At 41.5% G+C, this 20759-nt stretch overlaps 1 protein-coding gene across 5 annotated transcripts in view; it reads left to right on the top strand.

Annotated features, from left to right (window-relative positions):
* The window catches only part of PLS3 (plastin 3), a 152284-nt gene that overhangs the window by 67361 nt on the left and 64164 nt on the right, over window positions 1–20759 (top strand). For 2 of the 5 annotated variants that reach the window (XM_089657976.1, XM_089657972.1), the window contains exons 2-3: window positions 12787–12838; window positions 15599–15684. In XM_089657976.1, the coding sequence (XP_089514102.1) occupies window positions 15618–15684 (67 nt within the window). In that variant the 5' untranslated portion in view covers window positions 12787–12838; window positions 15599–15617. Of the gene's footprint in view, window positions 1–9251; window positions 9471–12786; window positions 12839–15580; window positions 15685–20759 lie in introns of those variants that run through there. The other 3 variants (XM_089657973.1, XM_089657975.1, XM_089657974.1) reach the window with 3 other exon arrangements.

Genomic DNA, 20759 nt, shown 5'->3' with positions numbered 1-20759 from the left:
ACACCTCACAGATGTGCCTGGCTAAACATACCAAGGGGAAGAATCTATCCCTTAGCCCCTTATTTCCCCCTCATACATCCTAAATGCATCAAACTTGCATGTTTTGTAGAACAATTATTTAGCTAAGGAGGCACTTATATTCAACCTCTATATAAAGTCTATAGGCAGTGATGTTGTATAAACACTACTATGTCATAAACATCTTCCAAATATTTTTTTTTTAATCTGTAGCATAACCTTGCAGCAGCCTATGACTAGGGCGTTTTTGAAATACCTGAATGAAGGAATGTGAACTCTGTGGGTCTAAGCTTGAATAGACATGTTTGGAGGAATAAGGAGAGTTCTGGTATCTGATTCACATATTTTTATAGGTTAACTTCTAAACCTGGACTTTGGAAATACCCCAATCTCATTGCAATCTGCTGGCAATGCTGCAGTTTTAAGCGTCAAATGGGCACTTAAGAGCCTAAAATGTGATATGGCTTTGAGATATATCACAAGTAGTCTGCTGAAATAGCCTTTGGGCTTTGCTTGTTTGGTTAATATGATTTGGCAGGTAGACAGCTTTTGGTGTGTGTATATGTGTATGTACAGTATATATGTGGTATGTGTGTGTGTATGTATGTATATATATATATATATATATATATATATATATATATATATATATATATTTTCTCATGATCTGCATGTTTGTTCAAAGCCAGTGACTCAAAATTGAGTGCATTAAAATGATGTCCTGCCATAATAGTGGCAACTAGAATTTTACAGTGAGGTCAGTGATGGCAACTGCCACATTTCTCTTAGGATATCATTATTTTAAAGTGAATTTGTACCTTGCCAATGAAAGGCAAAGCTGCAGGTGGAGTTTTACTGCTGTGGAACATTCTTGCCTTCCATATTCTTCCCTACTGCATCCATCCACCTGTGAGTTAAAGCCATTGACAAGTTACAAAATGCCAGAATAATATCTTACTCAGGGCTATGGACTATGTGTGACTGTGCTGAATGGCCCAGTTCTGTCACATGTAGAGAGTCCCATTCTCCTCCATTTCTGGAAGTACAGACAGATTGTTTCCTTTGGCTCCTGACACTGAGCAGAGCGATGTGGGAGCGAATTAAAGGAGTATAAGCTGTGGGAGGAGGTGGTTAAAGCAAACTTGTTAATGAACAATATTGACAGAGCATAGGTTTGTTTTAAGTCTAGCATAATTGCCTTTTGGTCACTTCAGTCCATTGGATAAGCTGGGCAAAAACCTGCAGTGGGTTCCTGTTGTACACAAGAACAAACATATCTCTCCCCAGCCCTCTATGACCATATTCATTGTTCATAATTATATGGTGTATCTTTATAACATTTATATCTGCCGCAGCTGAAGTATAGATATAATTTACAGATTCTAAGAAATACATTATTATTTTGCTTGAATTTCTTATAACATCTTTAGAAGCTGATAGTGGAGCTATTTAGTGGTGGAACTCCACCCCATACTTTTTAGAGCTCTCAAAGTGAGTGTTAAAACCTCTGTCAGGTTTTCATTGCTTTCTGTCACTAATAGGGAAATTCACCTCACCCTGTTGACTGTTGAGGAATCGAGAGTGAATCTTCTGAATGGATTCAGACAGCATGAAAAAATGAACATATTTTTGCTTGTTGTGGTATACCTAGAAATAACGTTTTCACTTCTTCCCAAGAGACTATACAGGTAGTGAAAGGAAATCTCCCAAATAAAATCACTAATATAACAAGCTGACAAAACTTGACTAGTTCCGGATGTCTAGACTACACACTTCCAAAGTCATCAGGACATTTAATAGCACGTCCAGTTCTCCTACTTTGCTCCCTCCTTCCAGTACACAGCAATGCAGCTCTGATTTACCCAAGGCCAGCATTGCTGTGTACACAGAAAAGGTCGGCAGTGTCAGCTGCAAAAAAAAAATTAAGTTATAAATAACACTTGCTCTGAAGCTACAGAAAGATGCAATGTATCATATTATCATTCTGTTCATTTATCTGCAGATGAAAGGATAAACTTCTATTTGCAGATAATGTGAAGCAACCTGACACGTAAATTTTTTTTTTTTCTTTTTAATTCCTTGACAGACACTCTTTTTATATATTTGACCATAGCGTTCTACTGCCCTCTACAGGAGTAGGTTACTAGGCAGAAAAAAAAGCTGAGCACCGCCTATGGGCAGTCCCAGCTGGTAGCAAACCCCCTCCCTGCTATAGGAAGCACAGTTTTTTCTGTCTAGTGTAGGAGTGGGGACCTAGCTCCCTGCTGGCACCTTTTGGTTTCACAGCCTTTTACCATTTTTCCTTTTTTCCTAGGATTTGCTTTTGTAGATCAATCAATAGACAGGCTGGGTGATGGGATGGATAATCTAGATGCATTGGTCACCCCAGTCTGGCCATCAAGCATGCACAGACATTTAGCTGCTCTCTGTGTCAGCTGCAAGAAGCCCCATTCTGGACTGGGGAGGCCAGTGAGTTAAACGTCTTATGGAGACACATATGACTCAACACCTGAAGTCTGTAACAGTGTAAACCCTGACCGACAGACAGTCTCCCCGGTGGAGACGAGGATCTGTCTCAGGAGCGCTGTTTTTCAATGACTGAAATTAGGTTTTTCCTTTTGGGCACATGCTGATTTTATACTCCTGCACTGCCCATGCTTTTAGACTTGCAGGTACTGGGGCTGATGGCTGGGCCTAAGACATTTTCTGTGGGCATCTTCTCTGAGGTGGTGATTTTTTTTTTTCCACCCTCCTGGTGCATTTTCTGGCCTTCTTATTCTGCATAGGTGGACTTGTGGATGGGCAATTATCCCATAAAGTCAGGCATGGCATCTTCCCAGCTCTATGTGTTGGAAACAACAGAAGTGCCCTTTTTAAAGTTCAGACCATTTTTTGGCATGTGGTACTTTGAGGCGGCAATTCTGTTGCAGTGGACATCCTCATGTCATGGACATCCCCCCTCTCATGCTGCATGGGGCTGCTTTGATACTGGTGGAGGAGTCTTTCCTCATGGCTCCCACTGACTGCAAGGTGCACCATTCGTATGCTCGGTTTATGGTTGCTAGCTCAGAACTTCCCCTGAGGTCCAGGTTTCATGGAACTGGTAGACTGAATGGTCCAGGACCTCCAATGTGTGTGTGTGTGTTATGCATCTTTAGGGATGCAGCCCCATTGATCCCAAGCTCTTTGTTTTAACGGTAGTGCTTCAGCTTGTTTTCTGGCTTAAGTGTTTAGACCAAACATCTACGAAAGATCATGGCCGATTTAATCTTCCAGGGTGAGTAGCTCCTTGGTGCCTATCTAGACGACATCGTCAAGGATCATATAGGTGATATCTTAGAACTCCCCTCTCCCACACTCTAGGACTAGGACAGAGCTGTCTCATAAGCAGAGTTTATTCCTGTCTGCACACAGCCATTTTTCCATTCCAAGGCTCCATGAACTAGGGATCCTAACCTGTCAAGGCTTTTGTGGGTGGCTCGGGGGCTCCTGGTCTCACAAGCCCACTCAACCCATGTACAAGCCCTCCTTGGCATGTAGGCTTGCCCCCTCCTGCTCAGAATGGAGCAGTTGCCTCATTGGTTCGGGGACCATGGACCTCTTTGTCTCCCGATTAACAGACTCGCAGTATGTTTCTGCCTGGCTACGAGATAGAATTTCCTTCCACTCTGCCAGACATGTTCTTTCCTTTCAGTCTGCTGCTCATCTGTTCCTGTCTGAGTGTTGTAGGGTCTGCACCTTCAGTTCATGATGGCCCTGGTTCCTGAAATGGAAAGGTTTCAGGGTTGTTACCAATTTGTTCCGAAGAGGGAAGACATATGTCTGATACTGGATCTTAACACCTGCATTGCTTTGGGAAAGTGCACAGGTTCTAGATGACATTGATCTGTTCTGTGGTGGCCTTTCTTCATCTGTGCACTTTGACAACCAGATCCACATAGGGCCTTCCCTCTCTGGGGGCTTCAGTTTCCAACTCTTTGGGCCAGTAAGTAATTTTTCCCCTCTCCATTGGGCAGTGGTCCCAGTGGCTGCCGGCCCATCAGGCTAGGAAGGGGGAGTTCTGAGTTCAAAGTTGGCCTAGGGCTGTTAAATGTAGGAGGAGTCTCTGCTCCCTATTGCTGGCCTAAAGTTATGGATGATCAGGCTTTGTGATTTGGATGGAGCCTCTTCAAGGGCACCTGGTCAGGATCCAGTCGGATAATGCCATGGCAGTGGCCTAGGTCATTTACCAGAGCAGGACAAGGAGTTCTGCACCCGGATGTTTTCATCAAATTTTCATTTACATTGCATATGGATCTGCTGGCCTCTCATCTCAATAGAAACTGTCAACATTTGTGGTGAGGCATGAGATACCCTGGGCGATGCAATGAATGTTTGGCTGGCGCCATTATGACCTCATTTACACTTTTCCCCCCTCTCACACTTCTCCCTCATCTGCTCTGCGGGATAGGGGCAGAAAAGTCTCCAGTCATTCTTGTGGCTCAGTATTGACCCTTGGCTATCCTGGTATGCCGATGTAGTGCAGCTGGTCAGACGTCCCTGAGCAGCTTCCTCTACATGACGATCTTCTGTCCCAAGGATTGATGTTCTACTCTTCACAGCAGCATGCCTTGTCAGCTTAACTATTGAAAGCTGGGTTCTGAGACCATAGTACTTGGGAAGTATATATTTTGTGGTGTGAGGCTGAAGATTCACACCCACGTCCCTTTTTGGTGTCTTGGATTTTAGTCTTTCTCTGTGGGTCATGGCTCAGAAATTGGCCTTGATTTCCATTTAGGGTGAGGTATTTGCCCTTGCAATTTTCCTTTTGAAGCCCTTTAACTGCATACTTGTTTGGTCGTGTCTTCATCCAAGGGGTTCAATATGTGGCTCCTACTGGACGGTCACCTTTGCCACTTTGGAACCTGAACCTGACTCTTCAGAAGTCTCCCTTTTGAGAATAATAGCACTCTCCTTTTGCTTCTTCTTGCAGGAGGTTGATTTTTTGTTTGGTTGCTAGGCATGCCAAGGGTCGAAGCTGGTGGCCTTGTTCTGTGAGGCTCCTTATTTGGTCTTGGATGAGGGCTGAAGTGGTTCTTCGTCCATATCCCTCCTCCTCTCTGAAGGTGGTCTCTAACCTTCACCTAAATGAGGGGGTTGCATTGCACTCCCTGGATGTGGGTTTGTGTAGACGTTTTAGTCTTTGTGATTGTGGATGGCTCCCAATAGGGTCTGGTGAACTCTTCTGCCACAATTTCTCAATTGGCTCAGGCAGAGCGCTGTTTAGTTTTAACCATTAGGGGTCAGACTCTTCCCTTCTCAATTTATTACCCATCAATATTTAAACTTTTTTTTTTTTTTTTTTCATTTAATATTTTTAAACATTTAACATATTTATAGCTTTCAAATTTATAAAAGAGCAAGAATGTAAGGATGAAAAAGAAAAAAAAAACATTGTTTGTAAATAACCTTGTAATGCTTTGTAACAGAATCATAATTTTAGTATAATTTTAAACAGGACAAATTATGGAATAAAATGCACACTTTCTATTTCAAGTAACACTATGTGTTTTGTGTGTGTTTTTTTTTTTTTTTTTAAATATATGTATGTACTATTTTTCCAAATATATTGGGACACCCCAATACATTCATATTTCCAATCACCTCCATGGCCACTGGTGTATAAAATTAAGCACCAGACATGCACACTGCTTCTACAAACATTTGTGAAAGAATGGGTCGCTCTCAGGAGCTCAGAGAATTCAAGTGTGGTGCCGTGATGGGTTGCCACCTGTGCAATAATCAATCTGTGACATTTCCTTGCTACTAAATATTCCACAGTCAACTGTTAGTGGTATTATAACAAAGTGGAAGCAACTGGGAACAACAGCAAATCAGCAATTAAGTGTTAGGCCATGGAAAATGACAGAGTGGGGTCAGCGCATGCAGAAGCACACAGTGCGCAGAAGTCACCAACTGTCTGCAGAGTCAATAGTTAAAGACCTCCAAACTTCATGCGGCCTTCAGATTAGCACAACAACAGTGTGTAAAGAACTTCATGGAATGGGTTTCCATAGCTGAGCTTTTTTTTCTCCAGTGACAAATCACACTTCTGTGTCTGTCAATCTGATGGATGTGTCTGGGTTTGGCGGTTGCCAGGAGAACGGTACTTGCCTGACTGCATTCTGCCAAGTGTAAATTTTGGTGGAGGGGGGATTTTGGTGTGGGGTGGTTTTTTCAGGGGTTGGGCTTAGCCCCTTAGTTCCATTGAAGGGAACTCTTAAGGCGTTTGGCATTCCAAGACATTTTGGACAATTTCATGTGCCAAACTTTGTGGGAACAATTTGGGGATGACCCCTTCCTGTTCCAACATGACTGCGCACCAGTGCACAAAGCAAGGTCCAGAAAGACATGGATGAGGAGTTAGGGGTGGAGGAACTTTACTGGCCTGTACAGAGTCCTGACCGCAACCCGAAAGAACACCTTTGGGATGAATTAGAGTGGAGACTGCGAGCCAGGCCTTCTCATCCGACATCAGTGCCTGACCTCACAAATGCTCTTCTGGAAGAATGGTCAAACATTCCCATAGATACACTCCTAAACCTTGTGGACAGCCTTCCCAGAAGAGTTGAAGCTGTTATAGCTGCAAAGAGTGGGCCAACTCAGTATTGAACTGTACGGACTAAGACTGGGATGCCATTAAAGTTCATGTGTGTGTAAAGGAAGGTGTCCCAGTATGTTTGGCAATATAGTGTATATAAACCTTTTTTTATTTTATGCAATGACAGTTATCACAAAATAAACAGGTCCATAGCAGAATTGTAAAAATCACTCTGGTCCATAGGGGGTGAACAGCTGTGAGAGACAAAGTGCTTCAAAACACATTCCCACGCTATCCAGGACAAAAAGATATATTGGCTGGAGCTGACATCCAGTTTTGCATGGTGCCTTTATGCCAGTCCATTGATGAGATTTGTGTGCCAGAATTCTCTGCTTCCTCAGGCTTCCCATTTAAATGTCCTAGATGGGGAATCTGGCTTCCATGGCCCCTTTTATTATGGCCTTGTGTATGGGAGGAGTGAGACATGAACCCTTCTAATGGAGCCTTCAACATTGCTAAGATGTGCTGAGTGGTTTTAGCTATTGGTGTTCCTCCTAAATTAATTTACTAGTATCTGAAATTTAATTTCACCTTAAACATCCAACCCAAGTGACTGCTCATTCAATTTACAGTTAAACTAACCAAATAATACATTTTGTCTAATAAGTGAAAATGAAGCAATTCCCCTTTCTCTGCTCTGACGTAAGTAGATTGACATTGGATACAGGGTACACATTTACCCTGTATGAAATCTGTGATTGTGGGTTCCAAAACCTTGGATGCTCTTTATTGGGTAACTGTTGCTATGATCATATGACCATAAGCCTAGTACGCATGATGAAAAAATCGGGAAAAAGTTTTCAGAGCGATCGTCCAATAATCTGATAGTTCATACGATGCATTCATTCTACCTGTGGCCATCTTGAACAAGGGCAGATGATTCATGTAGCATTTACTTCATGGGATCCATCTAGCTCAGGCATGTAGACGGGAAGGGTGTGGTTAGCTGAAAAAGCCCCTCCCCCTTTCCTGAAGACTCCTGGGATGTATGACCTCATTTGCCTAGGTAGTAACTGAAGAAATGTAAAAAAAAAAAAAAAGTTTAACCACTTCCCTTTCGGCCCATGTATATAAACTGCCACATGGGAGCGGTGCAGGGGCTGGTGCCCATTTATAAACAGCCTCCCCACTCCCTACTTGTGCTCACTCCCTGGGAGCATGCAGCACTGCGACTCTGTGTCCTCTGGACACAGTGGAACACCGATCGTTGTATGGGATCTCTGTGTGAGGTCCCAATCATGTGATCACTGATTGGCCAATCATTGATCACATAAAGAGTAGTAAGCAAGATATCACTTCTGACATCATTGCTTACTACGTGTGAAATCTGTGAATGATCAGAGAGGTCACATGGTACTATTCACAACAGCCTTGTACCATGTGACAAGCTGTGACCAATCACCGCTCACGCAGTATTTCTCAATGGCTGCAAGAATGCAGCCGGAGAGGAGGAGAAATAATTGCTTTTACAGACTTTATGGGTGTAAAAGCAATCAGTGTAAAAAAAAAAAAATCATCGCCCCCCACAAATGTAAAAATTAAAATAAAAATCTAAAAAAATTTTTTTGAAAAATTATAATTTTTGGTTATAGACTACAAAGATAACTGAATAAATGTTGTCCAAGATTTATGAAGAAAGAGAGATTATTTTCAAACTTTTATAAGAAAAACACTTTTTTCGACTTTCATTTAAATAGCAAAAAAAAAAATCCCAGTGGTGAATAAATACCACAAAAGTTTTCGGTCTCAAAAAAATGCTAAACAATTCATATACAGTCAGGTCCATAAATATTGGGACATCGACACAATTCTAACATTTTTGGCTCTATACACCACCACAATGGATTTGAAATGAAACAAACAAGATGTGCTTTAACTGCAGACTGTCAGCTTTAATTTGAGGGTATTTACATCCAAATCAGGTGAACGGTGTAGGAATTACAACAGTTTGCATATGTGCCTCCCACTTGTTAAGGGACCAAAAGTAATGGGACAATTGGCTTCTCAGCTGTTCCATGGCCAGGTGTGTGTTATTCCCTCATTATCACAATTACAATGAGCAGATAAAAGGTCCAGAGTTCATGTCAATTGTGCTTTTTGCATTTGGAATCTGCATTTGTAAATACCCTCAAATTAAAGCTGACAGTCTGCAGTTAAAGCACATCTTGTCCGTTTCATTTCAAATCCATTGTGGTGGTGTATAGAGCCAAAAATGTTAGAATTGTGTCGATGTCCCAATATTTATGGACCTGACTGTATTTACAGTGTTGCATGACTGCGCAATTGTCATTCAAAGTGTGATAGCACTGAAAGCTGAAAATTGGCCTGGGCAGGAAGGGGGGTGAAAGTGGCCGGACTTGAAATGGTTAAAATAAGTAAGATAGAAATGTATATTATATTATGTACTAATGCTAGCCGCACAGGGATTAAAAAAAAGTCCGTGTCCATTGAGACAGTGAGGTGCCCTTTTAAGCGATGACTTTGCAGCACTAGTGGCGGCCCCTGCTGGTTATAATGCAACTGACAGCGGCCAGGAGCCCTAGACGTAGCTCGTCATCACGTCCGGACCTTTTCCATCTCCCTCCGCACTGCTGAGTGGCGCTCTGCTCAGGGGCTCCAGGATTAAGCTGACAGACTGCAGAAGCCGGGATCACATTACACACAGACGCGGGGGAAGGAGACGAAGTTCTCGCACAGGGAGGGGTGAGAGCCGTCCCGGGGAGTGTGGCTGGACTGATACTAAGCGGAGCGGATAACCTGATACAAGGCATGGACACGGACTGCAGGCAGAGGAGCTGAAGGACAGGAGGAGGTGAGAGCCCGGAGTCCGGGGCTGTGGTCATGGTCCCAATGTACTATGTGGGGCTGGTGATCCGCTCTGTCTGCACTGTGTATCCCGCCGCTCCCTTTCGCATTACTCTGTGTCCCGCTTTCCGCTCTACATCTGCATTGACTTTCACTTGTATACACCGGGGCAGCTGTGATGATTCCTGCCGGCCAGGTATCGGTGATCTGTGCCGACTGATCTGCACCTGAGAGGATGGAAAAACCCAAATGTAACTTACATAGGTGTCCCCAGCCTATGGCATCAGGGGTGCACCCTAAACTCAAACACACAAGCTGGCGTATGTATGTGTATATATATTATAAAATGTATATATTGCCAAAAGGATTGGGACGTCGGTACTTGTCTGTTAATTCACCGGATATATATATATATAATAAATCCGGTAAATTAACAGACAAGTACCGGGACGCCTGCCTTTTACACGCACATTAACTTTAATGGCATCCCAGTCTTAGTCCGTAGGGTTCAATATTGAGTTGGCCCACCCTTTGCAGCTATAACAGCTTCAACTCTTCTGGGAAGGCTGTCCACAAGGTTTAGGAGTGTATCTATGGGAATGTTTGACCATTCTTCCAGAAGTGCATTTGTGAGGTCAGGCACTGATGTCGGGGGAGGAGGCCTGGCTCGCAGTCTCCACTCTAATTCATCCCAAAGGTGTTCTGTCGGGTTGAGGTCAGGACTCTGTGCAGGCCAGTCAAGTTCCTCCATTCCAGACTTCTCATCCATGTCTTTATGGACCTTGCTTTGTGCACTGGTGCGCAGTCATGTTGGAACGAGAAGGAGCCATTCCCAAACTGTTCCCACAAAGTTGGGAGCATGAAATTGTCCAAAATGTCTTGGTGTGCTGACATCTTAAGAGTTCCCTTCACTGGAACTAAGGGGCCAAGCCTAACCCCAGCCCCTGAAAAACAACCTTATACCATAATCCCCCCTCTTCCAAACTTTACATTAGGCACAAGGCAGTCAGGCAAGTACTGTTCTCCTAGCAAACGCCAAAACCAGACACATTCATCAGATTGCCAGACAGAGAAGCATGATTTGGCACTCCAGAGAACACGTCTCCACTGCTCTAGAGTCCAGTGGTGGCGTGCTTTACACCACTGCACTCGACTTTTTGCATTGCACTTGGTGATGTAAGGCTTGGATGCAACTTCTCAGCCATGGAAACCCATTCTATGAAGCTCTCAACGCACTGTTGTGCTAATCTGAAGGCCACACAAAGTTTAGCCTTTAGCTATTGACTCTGCAGACAGTTGGCGACTTCTGCGCACTGTGCGCTTCAGCATGCGCTGACCCGGCTCTGTCATGTTACGTGGCCTACCACTTCGTGGCTGAGTTGCTGTTCCCAGTTGCTTTCACTTTGTTACAATACCATGAACAGTTGACCGTGGAATATTTAGTAGCGAGGAAATTTCACGGATGAACATATTACACAGGTGGTGGCAACCAGTCACGGTACCACGCTTGAATTCATGGAGCTCCTGAGAGCGACCCATTCTTTCACAAATGTTTGTAGTTTGCATGCCAAGGTGCTTGATTTTATACACCTGTGGCCATGGAGGTGATTGTTTTACCCCCTTCATGACCAGGCCATTTTTTTGCCATTTAGCACTGCGCTACTTTAACTGGCAATTGTGCTGTATCCATTTTTTTTTAATGATTAATATATAAACCAATAAATACTGACAATTAAAAAAAAATTGTTACTTTCTGCTATAAAACATATCAGATTTAAAATAAATAAAATAACATTTCTTCATGATTTAGGCAAAAATCTGTTCTGCTACATGCCTTTTGGTAAAAAAAACAAAACAAATCCCAATAAGCATATATTGATTGGTATATTTGAACATTATAGATTCTGAAAACTACGGTGTGTGTATGTATGTATGTATGTATATATAAAATGTGTGTATGAGAGATATTGATAGATATAGATAGATAGATGTGTATATATATATGAATTTATTTTTATACAAGTAATGGTGGTGAGCAGAGACTTACAGTGCGCCCGGGATAGTGCTGCAGACAATCTGACACTCACACTGCCAGTGACACCAATTCAGTGATAATACTGTCACTGTACTAATTACACTGGCGGGGAAAGTGTCAACATCTTGGGGTAATGTGGGTTAAGTGCTAAACTCATTATTGCCAATATTTGGCTTTTTTGTGAGGTGCAGCCGTGTTTGTAACATCAGATGCTCTATTGGGATAGATACGGTCATCTTAATGACTGCTCATGGCTGACATGACCTGGTAGTATATATATGGCTGTGTTCAGACTTTGTATGTTATGACAACATAGTTATTAATTTTGGAAGGTGGAGAATATATATTTTTCTAGTGTTTGATACTTTGTTTTAAACTATCAAACTGTTCATTTTACATGCCCTGCGTGGTAACTCCTATTAGGGAAAGGACATCTATGTCCTAACCCCCCAAATTTGGTTTTGTTTCATAGGTTTGGGTTAGAGGACCACACCCAGTTATTTATTTAATGGTGACTCAGTGACCGAATACCATTTTGTTTTATAATTAAATTGCATGTTTTTTTTCTGGGAAATGTTTTGACCCCCAAAGTTCCCTATGTTTACCAGTTGGTTGGATTACTATGATCAATCCAAGAGTAGATCAGTATCTAAAATGTAGAATTTTAGTGCACAGACTCAGAATTCTGGGATATCCCCACCTGAGTCCCTGCAAGAGCAATCAACAAGTTGGTTCAAGTTTCCAATTCCCAAAAGCTGAAATATCAGATTTAGGTGGACTGATCCATTTATCTGTATCTGTTTTTTTTTGTTTGTTTTTTTTAAGCTCAAACGCTGGATAATAAAACACTGGTAATAGCGGTTTTTAGTAGCGTTAGCATTTTATTTGAGTTTTTACAGTACACCTAGAATAAAAGCTGTTTGGAGTGTTTTTAGCAGCATTTAGCAGTGTTTGTTTAGGACCATTTTAGTGTTTTTGAGGTTTTTTTTTTTTTTTTTTTTTTTTTTTCTGCTTGAAAAATTTTACAAATAACTCCAAAACTAGAAGGATAACACTATTTAGCTTCTAGTAGCTTTTAGGAGCTTAACTCTTGTGTGCACAGAGCCTTAGAAGGGTGACTACTGACACAACTGTATTGATTTGATATGCAGTATTTATTCCATGTTTTGATACATAATTGCTTTAGTTAAAATAAACGTTACCACTGTTTTATCTGTACATTTTTTTTAAAACATTGTCCTAATTTTCATACTTTTTTTTTTTTTTTTTTTTTTTTTTTTTGTTACAGGCTGAAACGTAAACCATCTAGGATATTTTTATAAGGATTCTGTTGCACTTGGGTAAGTTATGTTTCTAATGTTAACAGAAAGCTACAGTTACAGGAAAAATGTATTTAACATTTTATAGTAGCTACAGTGTGTAACTTAATCCTGTAAAATATGCTTGTTTTTTTTCAGTCTGCAGCTGACCACAGTTTTTACAACCAAAAAAAATGCATTTCTTTTCCTTGAAATTACTGCAATAGTAATGGGGTTGAAACACACACCTTTTGACGTGCAGTGTGTTGCAGGAACAGGCACATTACACGTGTTACAGCACCATCCATTTTCAAGGCATCCCAAGGCAGTGCAGCTCTGATGCACATGCATTGCAGCACACCACAACACATTGTAACGCCCTGTTGTGCTTTGTGGTGCGCTGCATTTGAAACATTATGCAGATCCATTTTTTTCTCTATTCCTGTGTGTTGGCTGCCCATGCAACATGAATGGGCTGTTTAAACTTGACACAATCTGTTAGTGCAACACACAAGAAGCAACAAGTTTGAATGGACAGTATGGAGTTTATTTTACAAAAACTGTAAAGTGCAATATCTGGTGCAAATCTGCATAGAAACCAATATGTTTCCAGATTTTATTTCCAAAGCGTAAAGCGGAGTTCCACTCACTCTGTGAAAAAAAAAAAAATAATTAAGTCAGCAGCTACAAAAACTTTTAAAAAAACAGTCAATCACCTGTCCCACGATCCCGTGTTGCCCCCACCACAGCCAGTTTCAACGGCTGTCCTGTATTCCAGGCGACGGCATCTTCATTGTGGGCACCCGGCTGTGACAGCTTGCAGCTTCACAGCTGGGTGCCCACTGCACATGTGCGAGTAGCGCTGCGCCCTGAGTAGGGCTTCCTGAATAGCCCCGTCGTCTTCTGGGACCTGTCATGTGTCCCACAAGTCTTCAGGGAAAAAGGGTAGGAGGACAATTTCCGTTTCCGATCACCTAGGCGATCGCAGCGGAAGTGGGAACCTATCAAATTCGGGTACCCATTACCCCCCCCCCCCCCCCAAAGGTGCCAATCCTTAATGGGGAACTGGGGATCAATCTCTGAAGCGGAACTTCCCCTTTTGGGTGGAACTCCGCTTTAATTGAACAAGCTGAAGTTAGAAGCTGATTGGCTACCACGCACAGCTGCAGTAGATTCTGAGTTTAGCAGTTTTAGTAAATCTACCTTTGTTTAAAATATTGCCTTTGATACCTGGTTCACATATATGCGGCCGTGCGGGCCGCTTTTTGCGCCAGCACAAGAGCCCATTCATTTGAATGGACTCCCATACCCTGTGACACGCAGGGAAGAAGTCCCTGCACTTCTTTGGAAACCGCAGCCCGCATGGGAACCTTGGTTCCCAGTGCGGTTGAGATTTCCAGTGCGGGCAGCATGCCATTAGAATTAATGGCATCCACCTGCGGGTCCGCATTTTCCTGTGCGGGTGATGCGGCTGCACGAATTTTCGTACGGATCTGCAGCAGCCTCACCCACACATGTGAACCAAGCCTGAATCCACAGCCATACTTGACACTTTTTGCTGGAATCTTCTTTTTTGTTTTCTTTCTGTGTGCTGTTAGGGGACGTTTCCCCTCACTTCATTTTGAATTGATTCCCAACACACTAAGGCATTGTGGCATGCTGCATTGGGAAAAAAAACTTTTTTTTTTTTTTTTTTTAACTTTGGGATAGAACAGCAAAGGTACAAAAAAACGTGGTTTTTTTTTTTTTTGTGTTTTTGTTTTGTTTTGCTGTTTGGAGGACATTTCCTCACACTTCATGTTCCAGAGACAGGAAAAACTCTACAGATTGAAAGGAAATCCCCTTTGACAGTTGTCCCAGGAACAGGTGGCCCCCACTGCATGCATTTTCTGGTCAAAACTGTTAATTTGGACAAATAGAGCATTCCAGCCTCTCCAGCTGTGACATAGCAAAATTAAAGGAAAAAAAACCCCAAAAACTTTCTAGTTATTACAGCATTTCTAAAACTCCTAGTAGTGTTTTTGGCTTTAGGTGCACCATTAGGGAAATACATACAATGCCATTGTACATTCCAGCTTATTATAATGCTTTGGACTTTATATGCATTCTTTTGTGTTTTGATTAAGCTGTCAGAATTTGATTTAATGCAAGTAACTAAACCCTAGTTGTCCAGAGCAGTGACGGCCATTTAATTATGCAGTAGAAAGGAGCTTTCTTTCCGATGAGAGTCTGAGAGCTACAGGGAAACAGCCATTGTAGTTTGTAATGCTCAGTCTACTTTCATCTCATTCAGGTCTGTCATAATTTTAGAAGATATATATTTTTTAAGTAACTTGAAATCTTTTACAACATTGTACTCTGGCATATTAACACAGAGAGGTCTTCTGTTCATTGAAGCAATAGCAAGACATCATTCTAAGCTGAGGAGACACCAGTCAGAACTGCAGATAAAGTGGTGCCTATAGCATGCCATAGTCGGAACTTCGGTAAAGTGGTGCCCATATAATGTCACTGGGTATTGGTTAATCCACATGAATTACTCAGCAGATGAAAATATGGGCCAAATTGGTAACACTGGCTCCATGTCTTGCTAAGTCTGGGAAGTTGGGTGATATAAGGACACTTCCTTGTTTTGCACTGAAGGTTCTCAATCACAGAGGAAACATGGATTTTTTTTTTTCTTATTTTCATGTACTATATGAAAGCCTGAAGTGCATTAGAAATCTTGCTTTGAGTCCTTTAATGCTGTCTTCAATGTGGGCAGCATAAGCATGTTAATGTTAGTTTCGCTTTATTTTTAAGGGTTTAGCTGCCACGGACAATGGCACACACAACACAGATCTCCAAAGATGAGCTGGAAGAACTAAGAGAGGCCTTTGCTAAAGTTGGTAAGTCAGTTTGTTTTGTTTTTCAACTTTTGTGTGCTGACGTCTTCAAGAGTTCTATTTTCTGGTTCGCAAACAGTTTGTTATTATGGTGTTGTAGTAGCTCTTGAGGTTTGGAAGAAACCTCTTCACATGAGAATTAATTCTGGAACAGAACGGTATGTAAAATGGAGAGACTCTTACTATTCTGACTAGACTCCCATCTAAAGCTTTGTTTCTCCTTTTTTAAACGTGTAATATGGTGAAGAGTTTCAAGGACATAGTTACTCTCATGTCCTAGGCAGTGATGTTATATCTGAAATGTCTGTTGTGTAAATGATTAAACCTTCCAAATAAGTTATCTTTGTTTTGGGTAAAAAAAACAAAACGCAAGTCTTTTTGGGATCCATAAAAATCTCCTTGGACACACCTGCTGTGGAGGAGGTGGGGTGGAGGGCAGCATTCCTTTTTAATTTGTCTACAAGTCTATTTGCTGCTCATTAAAATGATGTTACAAATAAGGTGAATATTTCTTAGATTGTTACTGAACACTGACAAATGGATAAATACACAGATAAAAGTATATACCTTGTTAACTTGCTGAAGGATGTGTACTTCTGTCCATTTATAGCTTACATTTACACAGCTCTGCCAGTTAAGGAATACAGTGGTGTCTTTTCTCTCTCCACCCCGTCTAGTGTTTTGGCCAGTGAAATATCAGTAGCAGATTAATGTCATCTCTCTGCTGTCTCCAATCAGCATTTTAATTGCCAAAGCATATGCATGCAACACACTACCTCCCAGTCCTACCTCTTCCTCTCCCAGACTGAGAGCTAATTTAAAGGGGATTGCAAGAGATGGTAATCATACCAATTCTGCTATTTGCATTGAAAGAAGTACATCGAATGATTAAACTATTTGTAACCCCCCCTCTCCCTCTTGTAAACCAACTCATTCAGTTTAAAATAATAATGAAAGGCAAAACATTTGTGTTTTTAGATATAAAAAAAAAAAAACACACGAGGAAAAAAGTGTTTATGTATTTTTATAAGTGATGACAAACCTTCTGTACTCAGCTGAAGAAGAGCTAGGGGAGGAGAAACAGCAGTACACTAATCATGCCAGTGAAAGGCTGTGCAGGGGGCTGGCATTTCAGGGGGCTGGCATTTTAGGACAAGTCTGATAATTGAAGGAGAGTGTTCCAAGCACAGCTAGAGAACTGGCCATGCTGTGCTCTCCAGCCTAGACTGGTCAGTTTTTAACAAGAAAGCAAATGAACTGGCAGAAACACCAGGGTTTACACAAGGGAAGCAATATACAAAGAAAACAGGATACATTTACTTTTTTTTTTCTTACAAGTACATGATACAGCAGTCACATATCGGGAACATGAAATGTTGGTTTTACATACTCTTTAATTGGCGCAGACAGAGCTGCCGTCATTTGTGTGTCATATCTGTCTAGAGTTCACCATTAAAATCTTTTGTGTAGTCATTCCTTTTTGGTCTGCCCCTTGTATGGAAATGTAAGGATATATGTTTTACTTACAAGGGGAAAACCACTAAAAGTTCAACTTTAAGCATTACTAAAATAGCCAACCTCGTATGTTAAGGTAATTTAAAAAAGCAATGACCATCAAATCCTAAGCTACATGGGTAAATTGACTGATTTTGGTTTGTAAACAGAAAATCAGTCAGTTTATTTGTTTTGTATATGATTGTGGGTTGCAGTGATCATCACAAGATTGTAAACTATCAGCAGAATTGTTGGAGGATACACTAGTGAATGTTTGAGGTTTGTGCAGTTCGTGAAAAGTTGTGGGCAGTGCAGTCGGATATAGTGCCCAAATCTTGTGTATCTAAAGCCTTCGGCGCACACAGGAAAAACTGAATAGCTAGAAATCAGTTTTAACAAGCACACTGTTCAGAATGACCTTGCAAAGCATACAGTCCATACTTTTAAAGTAATCCTTTCCTGTGAGAAAGATGGGGCTGCTGTTGCTGATTTCCTTGATGTGAATTGCCTCGATGCCTTGAGTCAGCCACCCAGAACAACCATGAGAGTTAGAATAAAGGCAGCATTGCTTACCTGCATAGTTCTGGGTTAGTGACTCAGAGTATCGAAGCAAAATGCAATATGACAGCCAGGCATCTAGCATTCACAGATGGAAAAGTCAGCAGTAGCAACCTCCTTGCTTCTTCCATTATGTGAAAATAATACCATGATGTTTGTGAATGGAGTGGTGAGGTGGAAGGGAAGGGCTAGTGGCACGATCCATCACTGTTGCAGCCAAGGTAGGGCTGGAATTCACTGTTGTGAGCAGAGTTCGGCATCACTGAAGGGAAGATTTTTACCATAACCAACAGCCAGCTGCATGTAGGATATACTTCATGAGATGTAAATGATGTCGCTTTTATCATATTCATTCATAAACATTAAACAAGAGGTTTGGGGTAATTTTATTTATTTTTTTCTAATAAAAGAAATAAAAGCAAACATTACGTACTCTCCTCCATGCTACAGCTGTTCCTGGCTCTAAGACCCGAGAACTGAGCAAACACAATACCACTGATTGCTCAGTTTTTGGTCAGCTCTGAGTATAGCTGTCAGTCAGTACTCTCTGCTCTGCCCCTCCAGTGCTCACTGGAGCACCAAGCTGTGGAAGGGGTGGATGCAGCTAGCTTTGGCTGTCAGCCGCGTGCTGAGAGCTGTCGATCAGGCAACAGGGTGGAACCTGACAATATGACTAGGATTCTTCCAGAGACTGGAGCAACTTTGTGATATAAGCCAACGGTCAACTGATTCTGGGTCACAAGAGATCACAAGTACGTACGCTCTTGTTACCCTTTAGAGACGTATGATCAAAAACACTTTGGACATACTGTTCTGTGTCAATTTTTATTGTTTTCACAACATTGCACACAGCAGCACAGGATACATAGGGCATCGGCATGGTTCTCAGGCCACTGGTTAGGTAAAGGTCAAAGAGTTTCATATGTGAATGATATAATACATGAATATTTGATCAGTAGCAGGCTTAAAGGCTGAAGCTCAGTGACAACTAGTGTGCAGTTACAAATGGAAAGTTAGATGGTGGCTCATCAGTTGAAGGAATGACCATTCATAGGTCTAGGAGATGATGTTCAAAGTCTGAGGGCATACATTTTGAGAGCCATGGGTTCCAGGTTTTGTGAGCATAATGTTAGTGAGTTTTGTAGTTTATCATTTCCGAGTGTCCAGTGTATCTTCGCTTATACAGTTTGTAAGGATAGGGTGTAAGTTAGCCATGCTTTGGCTATAACTTGTTTGGTGGGTGTGAGAATATGGATCATAAGTCTAAAATGACACTTGGAGAGTTCATCTGGTTTCAAATTGAGCAATGCCACACTTTGTATCATCAGAATGGTTGCCTCCTAGGCGTATTTGCTCTAACTCAGACATGGGTCCAGAGAGCATGGACAATTGGGCAGGTCCACCATATGCAAGCATACGTGCCTGGTTTTGTGCAGCCCTAAAAACAGGTCCTGACTTGGCCTGGGGTGTAACATACAACTTGAGTTGGAACAAAGAACCAATGGTACAGCAATTTATACTTTAGTGCAACTATGTTCTGAGAACACATTCGTAGTTTCCCACATTTGTTGCCATTGTAGGTCAAGGGAGATGTTGAGGTCTGATTCCCATTTCCACATGTAAGCATGATGCGGTATGGACCTAACAAGGATTTGAGAATATAGCAAGATTATCAAGCCTGAGGTGTGTGGATTGTTAGACAACACTTTTTAAAAGGCATCATAGATGTCTCTGTGATTTGAAATAAGATTAGACTCTAGTCTATATGAAATGTTTGTATTTAGCGAAATAACTCACCTTTTTAGGCAATTTATATTCCGGGTCCAAAGTGAGAAACTGTGTTTAGGGCCATACCAGGTCAGGAGGTAGTCTGTTTGAGTTTTTTTTAAATCTTTCTAGAATCAAAATGTATCTGGATTTTGGTCATAATTCTTTTTTAAAATCTTCAGGTTTAACCACTTTTGCGCCTGAGCAATTTTTTAAACTTTTCATCAATGTTAAAAATTTAAATTTTTGCTAGAAAATTACTTGGAACCCCAAGCATTATATATTTTCATAAAGCAGAGACCCTGGAGAATGAAATGTCAGTTGAATTTTTTTTATTGCACAGCTAGTTATTAAACAAATTTTCAAGACAAAAAATACTAAAATTAATTTTACTGCATACAAACACAATATAATACCCAATGTTATGCTACAATATACAAGATGCCTCTCTGTTGCGGAAATAGATACTAAACATGTCAAGACTCAAAGTTTCATGGTCCTATGAAACTGTGAAAAACTACAGTGCCTAAAAGTTTTCATAGGTAATGCTTTAAAGAAGTATGGCCAAAGCTCTTTGCCTGACCTTAAGTTGACGCTCTCCGCTCCTGCCCCCTCCACAGTCTGGAGCTCCAGTGAGTGTTAGAGCGGAAAAAGCACAGTGTGATAACTAATGGACACTGCTCTGTGCTTAGAACGGACCCGAGAATTGAGCGGTCACCAGTGGAGAAGTGGAGCTGGCAGGAGACAGCTGCAGCATTCGATCGATGCTGCAGCCATCTCGGTGAGGAGTATGTATGTTTTTTTTATTTTTTTCATTCTGGCACTTCTCTTTTAAAAGCCTTTACATGTTATCGGTTTCGAGTTAATCATGAATTATGGCCCTAGGATTATTGCTCACTCCACCTGTGGAACCAGGTGAAGTGGCTAACAATGGATGCTGTTGTGGGGAATGGTGCTCCACCATTCATCAGTCCAATCTCCTCCACCATTCACCAGTCCAATCAAATCAGATTTCCAAAAACTTTGTCCCATATCCAAAACAGGAGGTGAGAGGAAATCCCTCAAAAGTGAGGGAATCCAGCAGTAAAAACTTGACAGGCTTTCTAATTCTGCTCTTCTCTATCCCTTTTAGTGATATTATAGCAAAGTTTCAGGGTCTAAGTAAACTAACTTTGTCAGGGTGCTGGTAAAAAAAAAAAAAAATTACAGGCTAGTTAGTTCTTGGTAAAAGTGCAAAGTTAGATAACACCCTACACTTT

Source organism: Staurois parvus, unplaced genomic scaffold (assembly GCF_062004578.1).
Source record: "Staurois parvus isolate SC_StPar_1 unplaced genomic scaffold, SC_StPar_1.0 ptg001045l, whole genome shotgun sequence".
NCBI lineage: Eukaryota > Metazoa > Chordata > Amphibia > Anura > Ranidae > Staurois > Staurois parvus.
This window is presented reverse-complemented; position numbering and strand designations above follow the sequence as displayed.